Here is a 23,781-nt window from a genome sequence, read left to right on the forward strand (position 1 = left end):
CTTAAATTTTTTTGTCAATGTCTTTATTGTTTTCTAGTTCTGAATTCAAGTTCATACCCTAAACAGCTTCAAAGCTATAATTATAAAGGATATAGTAGAAAGGTTGATTAAAAGGAAAGTCAAACCTGTAATAAACAAATTTTTATACAACAAAATAATGCAAATCTAATGTAATAATCCTAGTCATCTTTCGTATCGTCATTGTTTTTCCGTTGATAGTTTATGTTACAAATAGATAACTCATATCACATAATTTGTACACCTTGAAATGACTCTCCGTTCTACTCTCCCAGCGAACTCGAAGGATTTGCCGCACTTTTTACAAGTCCAAACAGTATTCAACATTACAGGTGAGTGCAGATCACTTTCAAACTTGCAAGTACGAGCGGAACTTGAAGTTTATGATGAACGACAAGACATCATCATAACTTAAACAAGTACAAACGGTATTTGAAGTTTTTTAGTGAGTGTAAATAATCGTGATGAATTCGTGATGGTTTCCCTTATCACAAAGCACGTCGCCGAATAATGTACAGTCACTCTCACACAGGAATGCTACTACATATTTTCCTAGATTACATAAAATATATACAGCTCTATTTCTCACTCACTCTCACTTTTGTGAAGATATTTTAATACTTGTGATATATTCACACACTTGCACACGTTTCACACGTATAATTTTTTTTTAACTTGTACGACGCAATTAAATTAAAAACTTTTTTAACTCGTGCATTCAAATAAACGTGTATTTGTAAAATTCATGTAGCAAATTTAAATTAATTTACTTGATAAATCAAGTTACTAATTTAAGTAAATTTATCTAAATGAAAATTGAGATGATATAATTCTTCAGAGATGAATGGCATGTCAAGCGAAACGAAGACTTTTTTTTACAATAATCATATCACGTCGTACAAGTTGTACAAAATTGTGATGTACAAGATATAAATAAGCTAGAAGTAAATCTAGTATTCCGTCTAAACTTAAATCTAGCGCTTTATACACTTGTATCGCGTAGACTCATTTCCAAACTTTATACACGTTATTTACATGATGGAACAAAGTCCTGATAATTCTTGTCCTTTTTCTACAGGAGGTAAGTTCGATAGCTTCCTACCCTGTAAACTCGGCTTAATGGAAGCTGCTACTAATGGTTGTTCCGCATTTTCCTCTACAGGCGTTTCGGCTGCCACTTTCTCCTTCTCTTTATTCTCTTCCGAATCTTTGTTAATGTTCAGTGGTTTAGTAATATTGATCTTAATTCGCGAAGGAGCTGCGGGAATGGCTGCCGGCGTAGAGTCCAATTCTACGTTTCCGTCGATGGAACTTTTCACTGCGGCGTACGTTGTATCGACTGTGCCTGTTTCATTCACTATTTGTTCGGGATCTGAGAAGAAATTAGGCTATTATCGAAATTGTCCGAAATAGAAAATTATTGATTTACATTAATCTAAGATAAGAATATATACCTGGTTCAGGTTCCATAGGCTCTTCTTTTACTTCTACGTTGGCGAAATCGAACATTTCGCTGTCGGGTTGCTCGTCAATATCGTCTAATGGCTCCTCTTTAATTTTAATATTTTCAAAAGGTTCACTTACACCTTCGCCCGAAGATTCTTCCTCTTTATTTGTCGTAGATGCGTCTTTCTCGGCATCTTCCACAACACCTTCTGTATTGTCTTCGTTAAGGCCTTCTGTATTCTCTTTCTTTTCCGTATCATCCTGCGAAACTTCAGAATTCTCCATTTCAGCATTCTCAACAGACTCTTCCTTGTTCTCAGCAATAGAATCTAAGAGTTTCATCATATTCACTTCCACTTGGTTTACTTGGTTATCCACAGATTCAGACTGCTCTTTATTCAATGTTTCTTCAGATTCTTGCTGCTTAGTTTCATCTCCGGGCGTCTCTTCGGAACATTCTTGCTTATTTTCCTCAATTTCCGAAGCTGCCTCTTCAAGCGTCAAAGCTGATTTTTCTAATGCTCTCTAAAGTTTCAACAATATACAGAACAAGATTATTAAAATTATTTCAATGATAATAGCAACAAAATGTGAAAAAATACATGTTATGTAATAATATCAATTAGTTGAGTGCAAAGAATAATGAGATAATGACATATATAAAAATAAAAATTGTGAAGAATGTTAAACCTTTTTTCAGAAATGCATTGTTAAAAGAATAACCTTTGGTATGTACATTTTAAATAATTCTACATAAACAGAAAACATTACGTAGTAGCAATACTTATTCTATTAGTACGAGTGATAAAGCTTATAAAAGTGTGCCATGAAAATGAATTATTAAAAGAATCACGTACCGCTAGATTCTTTTCCTATTTTTTTTTTTTTTTGTAAGAATGCAACAAACGGTTTCGTTAATAGAAATATCGGCAAAATTTAAACATATGCACTGATTAAAATAGAGAGACACACAAACCTTGTAATCCTCTAGACAGAGCGGATGGTAATTTTTGCCCTCGTAATTAACCGCCGGTCGCAAATGCCACTCCTCTTTTTCCTCATTATAGAACTGTTCAAATGCGTCATGACATACTTGGCATCGCGAATCCTCGTCGCTACCAGTTGGTACGCTAGGCTGTAATGTTTCCTGAGGCGAATCATCGGTGGCCATACCTTCCGTTTCCGCCGTCTGTTTCTCAGTCTCAAACCAACTTTGCGCTAAAAGAAAGAAACAAAAAACATAAGATTGAAGAAGACATTGAATGACGAATATGAGCATTTCAATTTACTCTTGTTATAAAGTTATTAGTCTTACGTTCCGATTACAATTCAGTCAGTCTAACATTATGTCGATTTTTTTTGGAATTCTCGGAATAACGCGTATAAAAAAAAAAAAAGAAAAAAATATGCGTACCTCTATCCTCCAAGTCTTCAATCTCCTCAAACTGTATCCAATCGCTGACATCGTAATACCACGGTCGGGAATGCGCTTTTCTTGCAGAGTCTCGTTCACGCCTGTTCTGTCTAAAGTGCCAATCTAAATGATGGCTATAACGAGTGGCTAATTCAGGCGCAAATCTAGCGCCACAAGAACTACATTGCATGCCACTATACAAGGCTGTTGCAATCGCTGGCTGTTTACTGTAAAAAAAAAAAGATCGTTGTTTGATATTTGGTTTCATCGATTTGATAAACGGTAAGATGTGACGGCGACGAAGGATAACTTACATTTTCAGAGTTTCTGGTTTATCAAAGGAGACTGGAGTAATCTCGGGCTCTTTCTTCTCTTCCTCCTCTTGTTTCTTTTGTTCTGTGAGATTGGGAACGATACCAGTCTCGACCAATCTCTGGAATAATTCACTCATGTTCAATGGCAATGTCGGTGCTGGTGCGGGCGGATTTTCCACAGGTTCGGCTTGATATGACAAACCAGATGATGGTGCCATAGCCGATGGCAAAACTGACGATAATATATCTAATTGCAGATCTGAAATTATATTATAATATAGTTAATAATATAGTTATTAAATGCTAAAGAATCGTAATATGTAAAAAAATACATGATATAATTAATTTTTCACCTGGTTTTGAAGTAGAAGTAAAATCTAGACCATCCTGCGACGTGGATTCGTGTTCCACAGGGGGCAATCGAGTTGGCGATTGCTTGGTAGGAGTTGTGTCTATCTTCGGTTTCTGCGTTATTAGAGGCGTCACTGGCGGTGGTGACTCGATGGGGCCTTCGCCTCTCATTCCAGTAATCTTAACATGACCAGCACGCACTCCTCTAGGCAGTACTGAAAACCTGATAAAATGCTTTTTGTCTCTAACAATAATAGGTTTGGGTAAGCCTCCGAATTCGACTTTAAACGGTCGTCCATTTAAAAGAACTGTCTGCAACGCGTCCGTAAATTCCAACGTATGAGGTTTTCCTTCGATTTCGAATCTAAAAGAAACAAGCGTGATTATAAGAGTGCACATTACTGTTCAATTTTTTAAACTCTCATGCTAAAAAATATATTTACATCTGTGGTTTTGCGTCCAAAAACACCGGCACCATATTGCGCGCATTGATAATGAGATTAATTTTCGCAACCACAAGATCGGTACGCTTCACAGTACCGATCTTGACTTGTGGCGGAGGACCCTCCAATTTCACGCTGACTTTTTTTCCGCCGAGTTCGATTGTTATCGGCATACCACCAAAATAACATTCGTACCACCGATCATCGACATACAATTCTCGTGTGGGTGCACCCAATTTGATTCTGAAAAGACACGATTTGTATTTTTATTACCTTAAAAAAATGCCAAAATATTTAAAGTTTAATTCAAACAAAATTTGGATATAATGTACTCACCTATGTACTTCTCCCTCGTACATAAATTCCTTATACTGATCGTTAAATGCGCAAGTAATAGTATCTTTATCGTCAATTAGTATTCTTCTTATACCGTCCTGGAAACCAATCTCCCGTGGATCGTCCCAGTTCATAAACACTACACCGATTTGCCCGTAATAGCGAATCTCCCGTGGTATATTATCAATATTTATAGATTTCATGGTGTCTCTCGAGATCTCGGCTAACAGTTTCGAATCCGGCGGTGGCAATTCGCGACTATGTGAGCCCGGATTCTTTAACATGGAGTTGCCGTATCCCTGATCATTATCCTCGAGGTCGTACTTCGCAGATGTATTCGGTGATACATTTCTATTGGACGCTAGAGGTGGCATATTTGGCATAAGATTGGTCATGGGTCCATTGTTCATCATCATCGCAGGATGGCATCCCATTGCCATAGCGGAGTTGGGCATAGGCCCCATCGGTCCCATTGGGCCGTTCGGCAAAAGATTCGACATAATCGGCCCATTTGGACCCATCGGACCCATCATACCAGGTCCTAAACGCGGATTGGGTCCCATACTGTGATTGAAGCCGCTATGATACTGGAAATCTGGCCGCATCGGCCCAAAATGTCGAGGATTCTGCCAAGGTCCGACAGGTCTCATGTCCGAATTGAAATGTCCTTGCGGCCCGCCGAAAGGCGGTCCCGGGGGATGCGCCCACGGTTGTTGCCATGGCTGATTCTGCCATCTCGGACCGTTCGGATTTCGCGGTATCGGATGATCTTTGTTCCGCATCATCTCCTTGTCGTTGGACGGGCTGAAATTCGTCGCATTGCGATCCCCGGGACCGGACATATCCATGTTGATACCCTTCTCCCATATCACAGTACCAGCCTCCTTCTCCTTACGCTGCGCGGCTCGCAATTTTCGATCCTCGCTCATATGCAGTACCTCTTGTATTAGGGTGTTGTACTGCGTCTTCGTGATCGACCCCTGATTCAATTGTTCGGCGGCTTGCTTCATAATTATCTCAATATTTCTATCGTCATTTCTCTCAGGTTTATCATTCTCCCGGCCTCTACGTCCTGGTCTAGAATCTTGTTCCTCATTTGACAAGGTTCTCCTTCTTTCCTTAGGATCATCCGGGAGCTTATTATAAAGCCTCAGACGTCCTAATCTATCCCTATTACGATCCCTTTCACGCTTATCATCGGTATTATTAACTTGCTTGTCTCTATCATTCTTTGTGGGCGTCTTTAATTTTGCCCAGCCATCTTTTCCATCCTCCCCAGAAATCACAGGTGGTGGAGGTGTCGGAGGTCGACCGGCATTAGGATGCGTCAATGTGCGTAAATCTACGTCTTCATTACCGAATAATCTGTAAAAAAAAAAAAATGCAAGTTATTGTATACACAAGATTAATGTAATTATTAGCATAACGATACATACGCGTCAAATTTCTCAGCCTTAGTTTTCTTCAGTGGAGTTTCTACACATTCCTCACTGCGTCTTTTGTTAGTGTTAACAGATGGTAATACTCGTAGATCTAAATCTTCTTCTGGAAAAGAATTCAAGATAAAGTATAACTCGTGCGAGATAAATGTATTACGAATTAATTTAATATTACCATTTCTCTTTTTATTATATATCCCTAATATGTATTTCAAAGAATTATAGATTTGAGCAATATTTTCCTGAAGAAATGCGCGCTAAGAGATTTCGCCAAAATAATTGGAATTATATACTTATACGAGCGCAAAAGAAGTTAGTACGATAAGTTGGAAATACTACTTTTAATATCACCTGTTACAGTCTTGCAATTGCTACCAGAGATGAGGCAAATATTGTAGTCACCTTTATAAGAAAATATTCAAGATAGATTTTTTAGCAGTAACTAGAGAAAGCAACGCAGGAAAATTGATAGATACTTGTACATGCACAATTGAAACGTAGATGACAATATTCATGATATTGCAAATTAGTGTTAACGTTGTTATATATAAATATATGCTGCCAAACACTGTTGACTCACTCTTTTCAGGTATGGAAACAGCTGTTCCAGGTAGAGACAATGGTGCTCTGAGATCCTCGTCTTTGCTGGAAGATTCCAATGTCGGCTCGACAGCGATTTGATTATTTCCAGCGTTGGCTGGAGAACGTTCCGGACTAAGACTGTCGTCTTTATTTCGTCTTACATAATTTCTCTGTCTAGCGTTCGGCCTGATCTCTTTGAATGCGGGCGGATGAGGAGGAGATACTATCAGTGAACCAGATTGCTCCTCCTCAGTAACACCACCGGAATTATTTAAGCTCGAACTCGATTTCGCGTCGTTACGCCTTGGAATTCTATACGGAGGACTTGGACTACGCTTTCTCGACTTCGTGTTCTTCTTGCGGCTTTTAGAGGCTTGGAAAGAGGATTGTGGAGAGGTACGTGAGGACGGTGATGAACTATCTCCGCTGTCTTTCTCACGAGATTTTGATCTAATCGGACTCGAATCTCTGTCAACTTTCGGAATCTTATTCGGAGTTTGAGGCTGTTTCGATCGCGACTTATTGCCTAATTTCCTATGCGATGACTTGGAGGAAGTGGAAGACTTGTCGATCAAAGACGAGGAAGAGCCACGTGAGTTTGTGCTCTTCGAGTCTTTCGATTTGTTGATATCGCTGCCTCCACTTCCTCGATTATTCCCTGATAATACTGAAGACGAGTTATTACTGCAAACCGATAAACTCTGGCTGTTTTTGGAGTTGTTACCGTTTAGGTTGCCACTACTATTACTATTTAATCGAGGGTCTTTTTTTTGACTTGTTCGATGCGAGACAGCATCTTTATTTATATTACTACTGAAATTTTTATTATTGCTATTATTATCAGCATTATTGTTATTAATAACGTTTAATAACGTCGGATTATCGGATCCGGCAGGATTTGCCGGAGGCTTGATAGTTACAGCCGATTTTGAAAGTATCTGCTGTTTTAATTGGTTCGAAGTTACAATTGTATTCGCCACTTGCTGCGCTTGACCTTCATTCCGCGGACCTTCTTTCGGACTCGTACCCGGCCGTTGTCGTGGATCTATCGTTGGTACTGCCACATCCTGACTCGCAGGAGTGGGTTTCAAACGTGGATCTCGCGAGACTGGTTTAGCCGACGCTACTGCAATACTACTAGCTGGTGCGATTCGTGGACCGCTGGTTGTTCCTGCGTTCTTTAAAAGTGATGCTGCTGCTGCTGGAAACTATAAGCAAATAAAATTGTTATTGATAACGCACATAATATTTAACTATTAAATAATTAAAAATAAACACTTATACATGTAAAAAGTGTAAACATTGTCGGATTTCAAATTTGATTCACTATCCTACACAGAAATTCTTAAATTCATAATCAACATGAAACAAATCCTTCCAGAATAAGGGGCAGAGGATTAGCAATCATTTCTATAAAAAAAAAAGATAAAAATTCTTAAAACAAAAGCTTTAAATTGAGAAAACCCGACTTTAACTACAAAACCGCAAGTTTTTTAAATTATATGTTTAGCATATTCAACTAACTTGTTTTGCTACTTGTTTTGGAGTTTGATTTGGCACTACAGGTGCTACAGGTTTCGCCTGCGTTGTAGTCTCCGTAGTTGACGCAATATGTGCAGTGGACACAACCTGTTATAACAATAAATATTACATTATTATTTCATAAGAATAAAGAAATCCCGATGATAAAAATGCTTCTTAGCTTATATCTATTCATAGGCTGATTATAAAAAACTTACCACTTCTGTCTTTAAGCTGCCAGCTTGTTTGTCAAGCTGCCTCTGCTGTTGCTCTAAACTCGCTTTAGCCTGCAGCAATTCTAACTCGATTTTCTTCTTTTGTAATTCTAACAATTCTCGTTGCTTCTTTAGCAGCTGTTCTCTCATGGCTGCTTCTGAAGTCGTTACCGGTTCTCCTGGTGGTAATTTAACGGGCGGAACAATCGACGTTGCGGTTTGTTGAGGCTGAAAAAATTAACAGCATACCGTCATTATGTAACAACAACAATGTTTTCTTCGTACACATATAATTATTTATATATAAAACTTACCATTGAAAGAAATCTTGGGTTTACATGTATAGATCCTGAAGGGATGCTAGTGGATGGGGCAGTGATTGGCCATGCAGGATCTATACTTTGTACCCGTACATCTAATGAAAATAATTTCTTTGGTGGAAATACATCGTTCCACGTTTGTCGCAACTTCCACATGCTGGCTCTCGTGTTCTCATCAACCTATTTATAAAAATGGCATTGATAATCTATTACATAATAAAAAAAACCCGCGAGAAATTTTAGTATGAAACTGCTATTTTTAAATTTCAAAAATATCAGCTCTTTGACACACACACGCACACATACATGTTTGACAAAATTCTCTACCTTCATTTATTAAAATATTAAGATTTCTCTTATAATTCGATATACAAAGAGATCTGTAAAAAAAGAACTAATACATAAAACTCTGTATGAAATCTTTCTGAGAGCTGCGAGGTAAGTAGTGTTATATTGATCAAACAATTATCTTATGTCATCGTGAGATATAAAGTCAGACGACGCTACACACGCTATAAAATATTCCTTTCAGAAACTTGCGTAAAGTTTGTAACGTTGCGTCATCGTATGCGGACAGAGAGCAAAGGTTACTCCCGGTCAGTAACGGATCATTGATCACAAATAAGAATCGTTTCTCGACAATAATACTTTGCATCAATGATCTTATAAAAACAGTAAAGATATTTACCTTCTCAAATACTCCGCAAAATGTGTTTACTATGTTTTGCGTAAACAGGTTCAGATAGTCACCATTCACATTCTTGACAATCGAGTCGATGAGATAGAGTACTGGTAACTTGATGTCACTTCTCACCTAATAAAACACAACAATATGCACAATATGCTCTACCTTATTATTTAACAAAGATATTTAAACTATTATATAGTTTAAGAATATCTCGATGTACATGCATATTCCAAAATTATTATATTTCTCTTCAACTATTATTTTTTTCAATTTGAAGTCCATTTTTCCTTAGAACAGCTTGATAGGAAGCCTAATTACGAGAATACTTAAGTAGAAGATCGAAGCTCTGCTGTGTTAAATTTCAAAAGGATAATTTTGCAAGGGTAACACATAGTAAAATCTTTGTATTTTTTTTATTAATTACATATATATTTTATTTGTACACAAATATTTTAACTGCGGCTGAATTGCCAGTACATTTAATGCTGTAAGGAAAAGTAGTGCAATGAAAAATAGCCACCTATCAAATTTCCATTGGGAAAATGTCCTTTACAACAGATTTGTTAAAGAATATATAATTAGAAATAAACAACAATTTCGGAACATTTTACACATAAAGATATCACGTACTGACAAAGTCCATTATTGCATTCTTCAAAAATCGGTAAATAAATTATACGTATTGTTTTATTTAAGTGTGTATATTTATGAGATAATAATACTACTTGGGCATTATATAATTTTGAGCAATTGACATACATATATACGTTTTTATTAGTGTATAAAATCAACTGATTAGAGATCAACGTGTCAAATATCTTGATTAACAAAATATACATAGCACATATTTAGAATTCAACATACATACAACATTAAAGTCAATAAGTTTTAATAGTATACTTTATTTATTTTAACATATGTAACTTAATATAACTATAAATCTTGACATAAAATATTCATTATATAACACAGTCTCAAATTATTGCAGTGTTTATATCCTTCTAGTTATGGAATAATAGAATCTATTTAGAATTGCTTGATTAGCTATGCTCTTTATGTCTATAGAACAGATATAGAATAGCCAAGCACTGCTTTAATAGAAAATCTATCATTTATGTTTTTTACAAAAATATCACAGTTCTTTATAAATACTTTTATAGTTCACAAGTAGATGCAAAGGGTAATAAAGATGAAAATACAAGACTGATGTGCATGCTACGTGACACAGCAACAGAATTTTTTTTGTTGTGTCTACAAACAGGAGCTTTGCAATGAGAAATAAAGAATAGTAACAGTAAGAGAGACGGAAGATCTGTAGTTTTACACGAGAGTAATATTATTAATCTCGAATAAAACCAGTATACTTTATGAGATATTTTATAGATGTAACTATGATGGATAGGTAACCTTGAGTAGATGAGACTCGACGGCTTGTACAATCGCTGATGCATGTTCAATATTATCTTCAGCCAGCATGGTGAGCATGTTGATAAGCGGCTTACTGTTAATTGTTAAATCAGATAGAGATGAGATGTACTCATCCGCGACTTCTTTGGACTTTGTCGACGCGAACATGATGCCACTACAAATGGGCAAACAAGGGATCCTGCTCAAACCAACAGCATTGATTCAAACTGTAACATAAAAAGAAGAAAACACTCTTTATGTAGCAAAAAGTTTAATTCCTTCAATTAAGAAAGTAAATATTAATTATATCAAAAATTTATGTATAAGTTTAAGATAGTATATCAAATGTGTAAGTTTCCACAATTTTTAATTCCTCTTTGGAAGAGTATCTTCTGCAGATAAATATAAGTTACTGCAATTTTTAGTTCTTTCTTGGAATAATAATTCATTAAAAGACTAATTTAAATAAAGAAATAAAATAAAAATATCTTAAAATAGCTTATTAAAATACACTCAAGGAAAAATGCAGACATCTTAATAATCTGACTTAATAATCTTGCAACGCAGCAACGAGTGTTACATCATCTCAATTATCTCGCAAAAATCGGCGTGTTTTTCCAAAGAACTTGCTGTAAAACACGCAAGGCCGAACAGAATCCGAATACGTTACACCAAGCAGAAGCCGCATGTCTTAACGTGACTCAAGGAAACACGTTGCGACCTGCGTCTCTCCTGGGCACAACTTGCTTCCGACAGATCGCGCTCTAACGTTATTTGCGTATAAATTATCACTAAAATAAATTATTTTTGAAGAATGATTCACCGGGGATCGCGTAAATTCTCAAAGGGTGATTCACCGGGAAAACAAAAGAAGGAACGGGACTCTCGGGAGTCGGAAGACAAGAAACGTACACGCGATACGTTACGGTCAGGCAACGGCGAAGCTTTTTACGTCGAGTTTCGTCCGAAAAGGAAAGCACACTTCTCGCGGTCGTATCGAGACAAAAAATCTAGGGCGAGAAAGCGAGGCGAAGCGAGACGAGGCGAGGCGAGGCGAGGCAAGGCAAGGCGAAGCGACGCGTCGCGACGACGCTTCTCATTAAGCGACGCGGGAGGAGCCCGGTCGTCCGGATTCCATTTTTCGCAGACAAATTCGACTCCCGACGCTCACGTCGTTTACGTAATACCATCCGCGGTTCTAGACGAAGGTCGGCGGCACATTCGCGTACGTGAGAAACATCTTATCGATTTCACTCGTGGTCTCCCTCTCTCGCGGTCTCGCTCTTGCTCGCTCACTTCCGCGATCGAAGTAAACTCGCTCTTCGGGAGGCTAAACAGCCGCGCGTCTCGTCCATGCGTCTCACTCGTCGACATTCACACAAGGAGATCCGCGTGCCGAGGCGTGTGGTAGCGAAACGACGTCTAACGCGCATCTGGAGTAGTCGTTGTCTCGTCTTTGCCACCCGTCCTCGCGAGAGACTCGTCCTCGCGCGCCTCTCCTCGCTTCCAATCTTCCAGTCGACGATTAATTACCTTTTTATCAGCGCATCGCGCGACGCAGGGAGGCACAGTCCGACTGGTGTACGCCTGTACACCCTCGACAGGATTCTTGAAAAAATCCACGCTCGTTTGCACTACACTACTGCTGCTTACGCGAACAGGATCTGCACGTAAAATGGCTGTCGGGCATATCACCGTCCCAACTAGTGACGGCAGGGTACTCGATGCAACTTCGTTTTTCATTGGCCGCCACCACCGCACGTATTCGCCCTTTCGTTAGAATCAGCGAATCATCGGGCGCGTTATATAGGACCGTGACGTCGCTACGGTCGCACGAGCGACGAGAAAAGCCTGTCGCACATGAAGTGCATAAAGGTTGGTTTATAATTGCCCTTATCGTTCTCTTGTGATTGGTCAGTCGTAGTGACCGTAGTCTTTGGAAATGGAATTGAATCAACTCCGAGCCAAAGAGGATAAGGGTTGGTTTATAATATTTTGAGAGGTTAATTTTGTCAAAATTGGAGGTGATGAGGGCATTCTACACATTTACCAAAATATCTTTAGTACTCTTTTCATATTTCTAAAATATTTTTTAGTAATTTATTTAACAAAAAAATGCAATACTGAAGCTATTGCAATCATTTAAATTTAATTTATACTGAAAACTAATAAATTTTTAACTTTTATACAAAAGATCTTAGATATCAGCCAAATATTATTTTATTTGCTATATAATACAGATAACGAATAATTTCTTTCAAAATTTTAAAAGATTTGAAAAATTCATATTTCTAGGATTTTATTGATTTTACTGTTATAATAGACAGTAACGGGTAATTTAGGTAACATTAATTAGTATATTATCTAATGTAGGTAAAGAAGGGCCACTGCTTTATAGACGTCGTGCGAATTTATCGATCATGAAAAGCATCAACGTGTCCGTCTCTACGTTGCACGATTAGTTTGACAGTTCAAAGGGTGTACAAGGCCGGACTATATTGACAGATTTCTCAAAATTCTGCTCTATATGCGATACAGGGTGTGCCTTCGACGTCTCTCAGGGATTGCAGCGGTGTTTAGGAGCCGCGTAGCTTTTCAGTTGGGCTCCCGATCGAGGACGAGTATCCGGGTGTCGCGTGCGAGGTTAGGTTCCTCGACAGGCCCGTCACGATGAGCCTACGCGACCGTCAGATAAATGCCCTGAAGCAGATGCTGAACCTGAATCAGCCGGAGCCGCGGCTCGAGGGCGCGGTACCCATGTGGAAGATCCTCGTCTACGATCGCCTCGGCCAAGACATCATATCGCCGCTGATCTCTGTCAAGGAGTTGCGCGAGCTCGGCATCACGCTGCACATGCAGCTGCACTCGGACCGCGACTCCATCCCCGAGGTGCCGGCGATCTACTTCTGTGCGCCCACAGACGAGAACCTCGGCAGGATCGGCCAGGACTTGCAGAACGGCCTGTACGACATCTACCACCTAAACTTCATCTCGCCGATCAGTCGGCAGAGGATGGAGGATCTGGCGGCCGCTGCGCTGCTCGGCGGCGTCGTCGCCAGCATTCATAAGGTGTTCGATCAGTACCTGAACTTCATCACCCTGGAGGACGATCTGTTTGTTCTGCGACATCAAAGTAGCGATGTGATATCCTATCATGCGATCAATCGCGGCGACGTCAAGGACAGCGAGATGGAGTCTGTGATGGACATAATCGTCGACTGCCTATTCTCTGTGTTTGTCACTCTGGGCACTGTGCCGATCATAAGGTGTCCCAGAGGCAATGCCGCTGAAATGGTTGCAAAGATGATTGATAAGAAGCTGCGGGAGAACGTGTGGGACGCAAGGAACAATCTGTTCGAGGGTGAGGCGTCCGCATCCGGCCACTACAGTTTCCAGAGGCCTCTGCTCATCGTACTGGACCGCAACGTCGACATGGCCACGCCACTGCATCACACCTGGACGTATCAGGCATTGGCGCACGACGTTCTGGAGATGGCGTTGAACAGGCTCGTCGTGGAGGAGAGCGTGGGACGATCTCCCGCTGGCGGGACACGCTCCAAGACGCGTGCCTATGAGCTGGACAACCGGGATCGCTTCTGGTGCCAGCACAAGGGCAGTCCATTCCCCAGAGTGGCAGAAGCCATACAGGAGGAGCTGGAGCAGTATCGCACCTTCGAGGAGGACGTGAAAAAGCTCAAATCGTCGATGGGCATTGACAACGACAACGAGGTAGCGTTGTCTATGGTGTCCAACAACACGGCGCGCCTGACCAGCGCCGTCAACTCATTGCCACAACTCCTGGAGATGAAACGGCTGATTGACATGCATACGTCGGTGGCTACAGGTATACTAAACGTTATCAAGTCCAGGCGACTCGATACGTTCTTCGAGCTTGAAGAGAAAATTATGAGCAAACAGACGCTCGACCGGAGCGTATTGGAAACTATCAGCGACGAGGACTGCGGCACTCCCGAGGACAAGCTGCGCCTAGCTATTATTTATTACATTTGTACGAACATGTCCGACGCGGATTATAATAAACTGGAAACAGCGCTGACCGCAGCCGGCTGTGATCTGAATCCACTGATATACATAAAGCGATTACGCAACTACACTAGGATAGCAGAGATCCAGAGCAACTATGAGGGCGGCGGTACCAAGACAGTCAGCATGTTCTCCAAGCTGATGAATCAGGGCTCGTCGTTCGTCATGGAGGGCGTGAAGAATCTGGTGGTGAAGAAGCACAATCTGCCAGTCACCAAGATAGTGGACGAACTGATGGAGTCCAAGCAGTCCTCGCGTACCGAGGACTACCTCTATCTGGATCCGAAGCAGCTCAAGCACACCGAGCAGATGCCGAAGAATCGGCCGACATTCCAGGACGTGATAGTCTTCGTGGTTGGCGGCGGCAATTACATTGAGTACCAGAACCTGGCGGACTACGTGAAGCAACGAAGCGGAGCTGGGGTGAACAAACGGGTGATCTACGGCTCCACGACCTTCATTAACGCCAAGCAATTGCTCAAGCAACTTTCTCTGCTCGGCCAGGAAGTCCACTCGTGAACGGATACGCTGCTTTTATCATCCTCGCCAACTGTGCTGCCCCCCCTCTCCCCCTTCATCTCTCTTTCACCCGCATGGTATCTAATAGCTATGCATTTTTTTAAATAAGATTGTTGTTAGCTCTTGTATAAAGTGTACGATATGAATAAAACCCGGTTCATTATTTTCAATAATGCCTCTCCTCTGCCTTCGACTTTCTTTCCCACTACTCGCGCCTGCCACGTGTTCTTTGTCTCTCTCTCTCTCTCTCTCTCTCTCTCTCTCTCTCTCTCTCGCGCGCGCACGCGCTTATGTGTGTGTGCGACTGCATTCAATTTGTTTGGTCGATCAGTCATACACGGCAGATACATACCTCCTTCTCTGACATTTTCTTAAAAGCGTACACACGCTCTCGTTTGTTAAAAATTACGATTAATAAAAGAACATTTTGAAAAGAAAAAGAATGGCGCAAGATAAGTCGAGAGAACTCGTGCAAAGAGCCGTAATCCCAACCGATTCGCAGAAAGCAGTCTTGGAGTACTTTGTATCCAAGCAAGAGGAACGCCAATCTATCAAGTAACGCAATAGAAAATAATTAGAAAGTAGTAGACGTTGTAACAAAGTATTCTTAATGATCTTCAATACATCGAAGGATTATAGGTCAAAAGATAGTCGAGAGATGTATGAGGAATATACAAATAGAAATGCGCGAAATAAGCAGTTCACTGTAGCACGCAACAATCGATAATACTAAACGCACAGTACAATAGAATTACGAACTCTCACGTTTGTTTTATTGATAATAGAAAAATTCTATTTTTAATACATTTTAAAATCAATTTAATTTAATACTTTTTTTACCAGTCAATTATTATTGTAAATTATATTCTCGTCGCCTAACGATGTTAGGAAATATCCGGAATGGGACAAAGCGAGGGTTTGCCCGGCGACTGAGGTGATCAAGGCTCGTCGGGAGTTGGCTCAGGTCGAAGAAATATTAAAGGAGAAACGAGTGGAACAGAAGATGAAACGTAAATGTATGGACGAGCAATGGCAGGAGGCGAGAAAGCAACAATTGCAGTTGCGGCAATCTCTCGTAAAGTTTAATACGCTCGTGAAGGAGAACGTCGAGAAGCGCGAGCGGGCCGAGCAGAAGATCAAGGAGGAGCACGAACACCAGGAGAAATGCAAGCAAGAAGTACGGGCTCGATTAAGGAAACAAATGCGAGGAGCTCCGATCGAAGCGGACCTCGCGATCTTAATTTCAATTGAATGGCTATGCTTAAAATAAAAAAAAGGACTTTATATGTCGATCATAACTGATATTTCCTTTTTATTAGATCGAGGAATTGGAGCAGAAATTACGCTACATGAGAGACATACGCGATAAAATGCAGCAATACGTAGGGGAGTACAGGAAATACCAAAATTACTTGGACAGAGTCGTGAACGAGACGGGCGAGTTTCAGTCGATCAACGAAATTTTTAATCGCTATGAAACTTTAATCGAAGCCAGGCAGGCGTTGTCTGATCATCAAGACAGGAATCTTCAGATGCTGGAAGACAAAGGAACAGAAATAGTATTGTTCGAATTATCATCTATCTTATGTATCTCGAATATGATCGTAATCTTTTACAAATTCGCATTATCTTCTCTAAATTATTTAATTTAAATTACTTATATATATTGAACATATAACATATATTTAACTACAACTTAACATATATAAATTAAGACGATTCAATCGTAGCTACGTGCTCCATCGATTTTCTTTCCACAAACGGCTCAAAACATTTTTATTATAAACAAAGTTGGGTAATAATTAGTTACAAAATTAAAAGTTAAATAATAAAGTTAAAAAAATAAATTCAACTAAATTTAGTTAATATTAAATGATTTAATTTTTAACTAATTATTTTTGAAGCATATAAATTTTGATTTATTAATCTTTTTCTTAAATTGGAAAATTTATTTATGTAAAAAAAATTATAAAAAATAAATTCTCACATAAAAAACATTTTTTTATTATTTCATATAAACTTAATTTAATAAAATATTAAATTTATTTGATGATCCATATTAAAATTATTTTGAATAATTTAACTATAAAAACGTATTTCTAATTTAATATGAATAATGCTTTTCAAAATTAGTTTTTATTTTATTTTAATTTAATCTTAACATAACTTTTAACTCTTTAGTTATTTATTCATGTAACTTTTAACATAACTAAATTAATTTTAAAAGCCATTAACTTTAACACTTAATGTAGTTAAAAAATATATTAATTTACCCAGCCCTGATTATAAACTTTTTATTGAGATATCTATCTCTCTATTTATCATTTTTGCTGACGCTATTATCTTTTTCTATATGATTTTCAATCGAGTTTTTTTCGTATTAATCTTTTTTTACGAGTTTAATCTCTGGGCTTAAAATATCTGTTTTGAAAGATATTTTCCTTGCTCTTCTCTCTTCAATAAAAGAAAGATCGGAAAGCCAAGAGTTATAGAAGTAACTTTTTACGTGCAGCATCGCTTGACGGAAGTCAAGACGCAAGTATTGATGGGACTGAATAATAAATTGGCGCAATTGCAAGCGAGATATGATCAGGCGAAAGCGGAGGCGTTAAAATGGGAGACGATCGTTTCGAAGATAAAGGAGACCGCCGCCGCAAAGAACCTAGAACTTACGCAAGTGAAGGCCTGCTGCTGGAACATCTATCAGCAGATTTGCAAGAGGAAAGAGATACCCGTCAAGGTGAGCAGCGAGGACGTCGAGCAACAGCTGATTCACATCAAGCGCACCATCCTTGAATTGAAGCGAATTATCAAGACCGTCAAGAAGAGGATGCGAGAAGAGAAAGGTTTGCTTCATAGTCGCGAATAGAGGTATCTATCATCCCATTACTGCGACTGGTTGCGGTTCTATGGCGTCACAAAGCCAGTGCATGCAGTGACGAAGGAAATGAATGAAACTGTCGTTTGGTAAAAATTTCAACTTGTATTACCTAAGTAAGAAAATGTGATTCGTGTTTCTGTTAAATCTATATAATATACATATATATCTAAAATCATTTTGAGTAAAATAAATCATTACAATTCGAAAAGTCGATTTGCAAAATTATTATTATTTTCTTTGCGTCGTCATTGCGTTTGCAGTAATCTGGTAATTCTCTCGTGGGTTAAATCCTCGTAAGCTTCTTACGAATGTTGACAGGTTACGTCGCAAATCCATGAAAAAAACAACACTGCTGTTCCCTTTATTGATAACGTCTTTGAATAATCTTTCTAGCCGCTGGTAAGTGACAAGCGGATACGCTGTGAAGCAGCTCCGTATAATCTTCCGTGAGCCTTTGTTGCAGCTTCTGTATGGCTTCGGCACGTGTCAGTGGCACTTCCCGACCCTCCGAGACGATCTGCATCTGCTCCTGTTCCACGCAGCTGCATCCGAGGATAGTTAAAGTAGTCAGATGTAGTTGACAAGCGACCCGGATATCCTCAGCGCGTGTTTAACGTCAAATGTATAATCGGTTAATAAAATATTTCCACTGATACATTGATTAATTATCTACTTAAGTATTGTAAATGTCTGTTTCTAATCACTTGTCTTTATGGGAAAAGAACTGAGCTATTTTAAGTATCAAATTAGGCTATCACGTTCAGAAATAAAAAATGTTCAGAAATGTCTAAAATGTTAAAAAAATCTCAAGGATACCCAATAACAGGAGTTCGAGGGCGTAATAAAGGAACGTGGGAGGATAACAAAACGGGACTCACAGGACACAGGGTTGGGTGGGTACGATGCGATTAAGTACGGGCACTTTCAGCTTGGGCTTCCTCTCTTCGTCCAGCCGATGAACCTTGCTTTCCTTATCCACCCAGTAGACCTTGTGAAACATCTCGGTGATCCGTTTCTCGATAATGCCTAAATAGAGCATGACGTTGCTCATGGTAACGTGGGTGTTGTCGCCCAACAATTCTAAAATCGGCGAGTTGTCGCAGCGTATCGCCTTGAAGAGGCCGTCGATCCCCCGCAGCAGCTTATCCACCACGTCGTTGCACTAGAATGAAGCATGAGTAATCGTTTGTTAAACAATCGGACTGCGGTTTACCGAGTCGCCATGCGGATGTCGAAATCACAAGTCCGTTTTATTAAGATCAAGGGCGATGACGAGATAATCCTTGAAAGGCGCAACATTAATTTGCTAATAAAAATGAAAAAGAAATGTTTTGCTGTTAACCAATGAAATATTTTACGTTCTAAATAATGTTTTCTAGTTTCGAGAAAATAATCTCAGAACAAAATTTTCAGCGTGACATTTCAAAATTCTTTCGTTAACCTGAGCAAGATCATTTTCGGCAGCGTCTGTTAGGGCTGTTTGTTCCTCTAGCTCCTTGGAGATCTTCTCCAAAGTCTCGGCCTGCTGCTGATCGCGATGCACATTTAAGGCACGTGCTTCGTCGATAGCCACCGTCAGCTGTTCCATTCTCGCCTGAAGACTCTCCAGCTCGTCGTTCAACTCGTTCACGTAGTTGAAGAGCGCGAAATTCTCCTCCTCTTGCTTAATGAAATGCGCGGTCAGCTTGTCGATTTCTTGCTCGCCTGTTTATATTACGATTGGATTAGAGTCGATGGAGTAAATGTCATTAGCGTACGTTATCAGATACAAAGTTTAAATATCGAATTAAAGTTAAAATACATTTACATCTTCAATTTTCTACAAAAATTAAACTAGTCCATTTTTAAAAGTCTGGGTTATGATGTCACATCATTTTTTATCTGTAATGAGTAATTTTGTTTTAGAAAGAATCAAAGAGAGAAATATACATATAAATAAATAGTAAATATAACATTTTCACAAGAATTGTCAAGTCAAGAAGTTTTTTACTTTTTTTAAATCCTCAAAACATTAATCAAAGTCTAAAGTGTTTATTTTTATATTTATAATTTATCCAGAAAAAATTATCATATTTATACAAAGAGAAATATAAAAGAATGTTTTTGTTAAGATTAATTTGTAAAATTTTGTAAATATAATAAAAAGTAAAAAAATTATTACTTAATATTTTAAAATTATAATATGCCTATCTTCACTTTTAACATTAATAATTAATAAAAAAAAAGAAATGTAAAATATATAGTAAATTAATAATAAATCTAAAATTCCTGTGAGAACTAGACAAATTCAGAGGTTTTTATTTTTTTTTCTATGAATGGAACTTTAAAATATTAATCAAAGTCTACAACTTTTTTTTAAGTCTATCATATATCCCAAGAAAAATTATATTTACGAACAATTTGAAGATGAAAAGTTTCTTTTTGTTTCCTAAAAATTTAATTTTTTGAACTAGTTTGGTTTTTGTACATTGAGAAAAAAAATTGTTAACTTGACTAAATTTTTCAATGTATTTGACTTAAATATATAAAATATTTGAACAGTTTAAGCATTTATATATTTAATTTATACATATAAATACTTAAATTGAAGAAATTCAATCAAGTTGAAAAATTTAGTTGAATTAACAACTGTTTCTCTCAGTGTAAGAAATCTTTTAATTGTATTATATGTACAGAACTGGGGCAAGCTTAAGAGTTCCGTGAGAAAATCCGACGAGACTTTACAATGAGAGAATGCGCTCTTGAAAATCAAATCGCCCTATTATTCTAAGTAAAAGCCTGTTTTACGGTACCGGTGAATTGCTTGATCGTCTGCAAGATTTGCGTGAAGGCCGCTATCTTGTTCTGCTTCTCCTCTCGCTTAGCCTGTCTCTCGGCTTCCCTTTTCGCGTTCAGATCGACCATCTCGCGGAACTGTCCCTTCACGCCGAGAAACTCCTGCAGCTTCATTTCGTTATCCAGAGTCCTCTTCAGTTCGCACATCTCCGACGTGTGATTCTTCAGATCCCTTATTCCCCTGTGAACAGACGTCTTCTCGTCAGTTTACGGTCCAACTGATCGGAATGTTTCCCCTTTACTTGGCAAAAAAATTACGCGAATTCGCACCACGACCGAATAAATCAAGGAGCCGTTACGGCATCGGACGGAAAACGCGAAGCGGCGGAAATTCTATGCGCCATTGGCTCCGCCGATCGTTACTCTCCGAGTTTCTAATTCAAAAACAACAACGACGTCGGACATTCATTCTGGACCGAATGCGAGTGGATCTTGTGTAGTTAGTAGCAAAACCATCTGGATTACGGGGACAACGATCTTGGCGGAGGTTTCCACTTTCGCGACTCCGCAAGTGGTCGTCGATCGGCAATAGCGATGTCGCGCGCAAATCGTCGGCATCTTACGCTCGCGTGGATCGCATTTCACGGTACAGTACCGATCAACGACGTGGAAAATCCGCATCGCGAATTCTTTACCTCTCGCGAAGCGCCTGGATCTTATTGAGCTCCTCATCTCGCTGATTGAACGTGACCGTCGCCTGCTCGATCAGGTCGTTGATGACCTGCTTGCCCGTGTTCAATTGATTGATCAGCTTGTTCCACACTTGCATAAACTGCGCCCGTTCCTTCAGCAGGGTCTCAATCTCAGCGCGCAGCTTCGCGTTCTCCGCTATTACCAGGTTGAACTTCTTCGTGGCCACCTCCACCCGGTTCTCCAGCATGAGTATCGCCTTGGTGTGCTGCGCCGCTATCTCCCGCGATTGCACGTCGGTGCGCACTTTCATCTTCATACTCGTGACATCCTTCGAAAGCTGCAACAACATTCTTACATGTCGCAAACGTGATGCCGCGGGATGAAAGTGATATTTCTCTTCGCTTTAACGCTTAAAAAAAGACGATTCGATCTCCCGTGACTCTAATTACGCTTTCATTAGTTATCGATTACTACAGTGATATACGCGAAACATCGTTTGTAACTCTCGCGTCAAATACCCTGTCCTATTTTTCCTACATTTATTGCGGGTGCTTCGATCAATTCGATTTGCAATTTTAATTTTAATACAAATCTAAGATTCGACATTGGCAATACCAGCAACCTTGCCGATCTGTTCGTTAAGTTGGGCTATTTGCTGCTTCTCGTTCTCTATCAGCTCGATGTACTTGGCGCGCTTTGTCAGCAGACACCTCAGTTTCCTGTCCATCTCCGCGTCCTTACGCGTGAACGCCTTCGATCGCGCGGTCTTAATCGCCAGCACGAGTTCGGCCTTCTCGTACTCCAGACGATCGATCGCGTTCTGTTGATTGCGAAGCTGGAGCCTCGCGTCCTCTGCACACGTCGCCCGATCGTTCTCCATTATCCTGTACTGCCTCTTCAGCCTCGAGAGCTCGGCTTCCGCCATCGTCTCCAGCTCCAGTTCGTCCTGGGCCGGTGGCTGTTTGTACGCCATCTCGAAGTCTCGTTATTGGCAGCCTTATTTCTTGACGACTCTAGAGTTCATTAACGATCATCGCTGACAATTCGCAAGAATTTACATTTTACATCCCGAAAATTATTTCGCGTACCTACTTTCCCTTCACGACAGACTCATAAGAGATTGGTAGAGGAAAGGGAGAGAAAAGACCGTCCGTTTCCCGGAAGACGTTGGCGCCTTCGCGATCGGCGACGTCGATCACGAAGATCCATGCAGGGGCGGGTCGCACTCCAGTCCCCGATGACATTGGACGCCGACATTTGAGAGAGACATCTGCCACCCCGCGCACCCGAGACAGCTGTAGTAAAGGCCGTAAGGCGCGCTGTATAGCTACTTCTGTTGCTACTTCCGGTTGCTAAGCAATGGGCTCAGCGACGTAACGCTCGCCGAACGGTTTGGGGACGGCTGAGGAAATTAATTTCCCCACAGGCAAAACCGTACATTGACTACGCTTGACTTATTGACGCACCGTGACTTCGAAGTATCATATCGTTATTAATTAAACGCAATTATAAATTTCTTGACGAATTCCGAACGAGAATAAAGAAAGTTGTAAATTAATTAAGCCGTCTGCTACTAAAATTAAGCCAGCAATAAGCTAGAGATAACGTAGGTACTATGGAATTACTAACATTAAGCGCAGAATTCCTGAAGTTTATTAAGCGCGTTGTCCCGCCTCTCTATAATCCATTACACGATATGAATTAATTTGGAGTCTCACGCGACGAAGATTTTAACGATCAGGCTCGGACCTATTTCGCAATATCCAAGCGGAGATCTATCGCAGCGCGACAATCGGAAGTGCATATACAAATTGCCTTCGTTTTATAATACCCGTCTATCGATCGTTTAGCCAACCGCGCGATGCTTTTCCGTTTGTAAATAGGATCAAAGAGCAGGCAAGAGTGGATAGGGCGTTTCTTCGCGATGTAGCACGCGGAACTCAATTTGCCTCTCTCATTAGCGTTAATCGTTTCCTACAAGTAGCCGAGCAAAAAGTTAAGCATGATAGTACAGCAGATAGTATACCGATATATTCTCATTTATATTCTTATAATTAAAGAACGATAGATATTGAATGGTGCGCGGTGATACGCGATTCGCATCGTCGTGTCGGCCCGGGCCTCAAATATTCTCCCTACGCTTTTGGCGTTTTCCATTTTTTTCAGGAAGCAACGTGCTCCACGTGCGCGTTCTCCACGCGATCGATAAGCGACGGAAAAATAATTAACGCGCTGATCTCGGCGCGGATCCGCTCTCTTTTCGTCGTTGAGAACCTCATGGGCGCGCTGGGTGCCGTGGATATTCGGTGGGATTCAGTCAGGTGGTGGTTCGACCAGGTGGGTCAAGTGGTGGGGGCACACGCTCGCAGGATGCG

At 40.0% G+C, this 23,781-nt stretch overlaps 4 protein-coding genes across 8 annotated transcripts; 2 read left to right on the forward strand and 2 right to left on the reverse strand.

Annotated features, from left to right (window-relative positions):
• Positions 1–126: 126 nt before the first annotated feature.
• Positions 127–12,214, reverse strand: LOC105195218. 4 transcript variants are annotated; one of them, XM_026131046.2, is made up of 17 exons: positions 12,028–12,214; positions 10,495–10,721; positions 9,088–9,213; positions 8,394–8,579; positions 8,083–8,307; positions 7,868–7,972; positions 6,342–7,551; positions 5,759–5,864; positions 4,323–5,687; positions 3,987–4,229; positions 3,546–3,907; positions 3,193–3,451; positions 2,879–3,105; positions 2,441–2,682; positions 2,322–2,336; positions 1,473–1,989; positions 127–1,390 (listed from the first exon to the last, which is right to left on the reverse strand). In XM_026131046.2, exons 2-17 carry the CDS (start codon positions 10,660–10,662, stop codon positions 1,050–1,052), a joined length of 5,697 nt encoding a protein of 1,898 aa, XP_025986831.1. In that variant the 5' UTR covers positions 10,663–10,721; positions 12,028–12,214; the 3' UTR covers positions 127–1,049. The 4 variants fall into 4 exon arrangements, with proteins under 4 accessions (XP_025986831.1, XP_025986830.1, XP_039305235.1 ...); XM_026131045.2 differs by having other exon boundaries at positions 5,759–5,867; XM_039449301.1 differs by lacking the exon at positions 12,028–12,214 and adding an exon at positions 11,407–11,992 and having other exon boundaries at positions 5,759–5,867.
• Positions 12,215–12,900: 686 nt separating this feature from the next.
• Positions 12,901–15,227, forward strand: LOC105195219 (protein sly1 homolog). Its single transcript, XM_011160548.3, has one exon. The coding sequence runs from the start codon at positions 13,165–13,167 to the stop codon at positions 15,055–15,057; it is 1,893 nt and encodes a 630-aa protein (XP_011158850.1). The 5' UTR covers positions 12,901–13,164; the 3' UTR covers positions 15,058–15,227.
• Positions 15,228–15,355: 128 nt separating this feature from the next.
• LOC105195220 (coiled-coil domain-containing protein 42 homolog) lies at positions 15,356–18,304 on the forward strand. Its single transcript, XM_039449313.1, has 4 exons — positions 15,356–15,612; positions 15,946–16,234; positions 16,377–16,616; positions 17,570–18,304. Exons 1-4 carry the CDS (start codon positions 15,500–15,502, stop codon positions 17,924–17,926), a joined length of 999 nt encoding a protein of 332 aa, XP_039305247.1. The 5' UTR covers positions 15,356–15,499; the 3' UTR covers positions 17,927–18,304.
• A 172-nt stretch (positions 18,305–18,476) lies between these two features.
• On the reverse strand, positions 18,477–23,575 carry LOC105195221 (coiled-coil domain-containing protein 63). Of its 2 annotated transcripts, none has more exons than XM_039449312.1 (6): positions 22,499–23,575; positions 22,029–22,419; positions 21,409–21,743; positions 20,731–20,954; positions 19,380–19,642; positions 18,477–19,100 (listed from the first exon to the last, which is right to left on the reverse strand). In XM_039449312.1, the coding sequence occupies exons 2-6, from the start codon at positions 22,377–22,379 to the stop codon at positions 18,813–18,815; spliced, it is 1,461 nt and encodes a 486-aa protein (XP_039305246.1). In that variant the 5' UTR covers positions 22,380–22,419; positions 22,499–23,575; the 3' UTR covers positions 18,477–18,812. The 2 variants fall into 2 exon arrangements, with proteins under 2 accessions (XP_039305246.1, XP_039305245.1); XM_039449311.1 differs by having other exon boundaries at positions 22,495–23,575.
• Positions 23,576–23,781: the final 206 nt, after the last annotated feature.

Source organism: Solenopsis invicta, chromosome 5, assembly GCF_016802725.1.
Source record: "Solenopsis invicta isolate M01_SB chromosome 5, UNIL_Sinv_3.0, whole genome shotgun sequence".
Taxonomy (NCBI): domain Eukaryota; kingdom Metazoa; phylum Arthropoda; class Insecta; order Hymenoptera; family Formicidae; genus Solenopsis; species Solenopsis invicta.

Coding starts and splice junctions, on each gene's coding strand:
- LOC105195218 (XM_026131045.2), bottom strand. CDS start 10,662: ATGTTCGCGTCGACAAAGTCCAAAGAAGTCGCGGATGAGTACATCTCA. Junction 8,308..8,393: donor ACCCAAGATTTCTTTCAATG/GTAAGTTTTATA, acceptor TAATTTTTTCAG/CCTCAACAAACCGCAACGTC. Junction 3,106..3,192: donor AAACCAGAAACTCTGAAAAT/GTAAGTTATCCT, acceptor TTTTTTTTACAG/TAAACAGCCAGCGATTGCAA.
- LOC105195221 (XM_039449312.1), bottom strand. CDS start 22,379: ATGGCGTACAAACAGCCACCGGCCCAGGACGAACTGGAGCTGGAGACG. Junction 21,744..22,028: donor TTAACGAACAGATCGGCAAG/GTTGCTGGTATT, acceptor ATGTTGTTGCAG/CTTTCGAAGGATGTCACGAG. Junction 19,643..20,730: donor GACGATCAAGCAATTCACCG/GTACCGTAAAAC, acceptor TAATATAAACAG/GCGAGCAAGAAATCGACAAG.
- LOC105195219 (XM_011160548.3), top strand. CDS start 13,165: ATGAGCCTACGCGACCGTCAGATAAATGCCCTGAAGCAGATGCTGAAC.
- LOC105195220 (XM_039449313.1), top strand. CDS start 15,500: ATGGCGCAAGATAAGTCGAGAGAACTCGTGCAAAGAGCCGTAATCCCA. Junction 16,235..16,376: donor AGGAGAAATGCAAGCAAGAA/GTACGGGCTCGA, acceptor CCTTTTTATTAG/ATCGAGGAATTGGAGCAGAA. Junction 16,617..17,569: donor AAGACAAAGGAACAGAAATA/GTATTGTTCGAA, acceptor TTTTACGTGCAG/CATCGCTTGACGGAAGTCAA.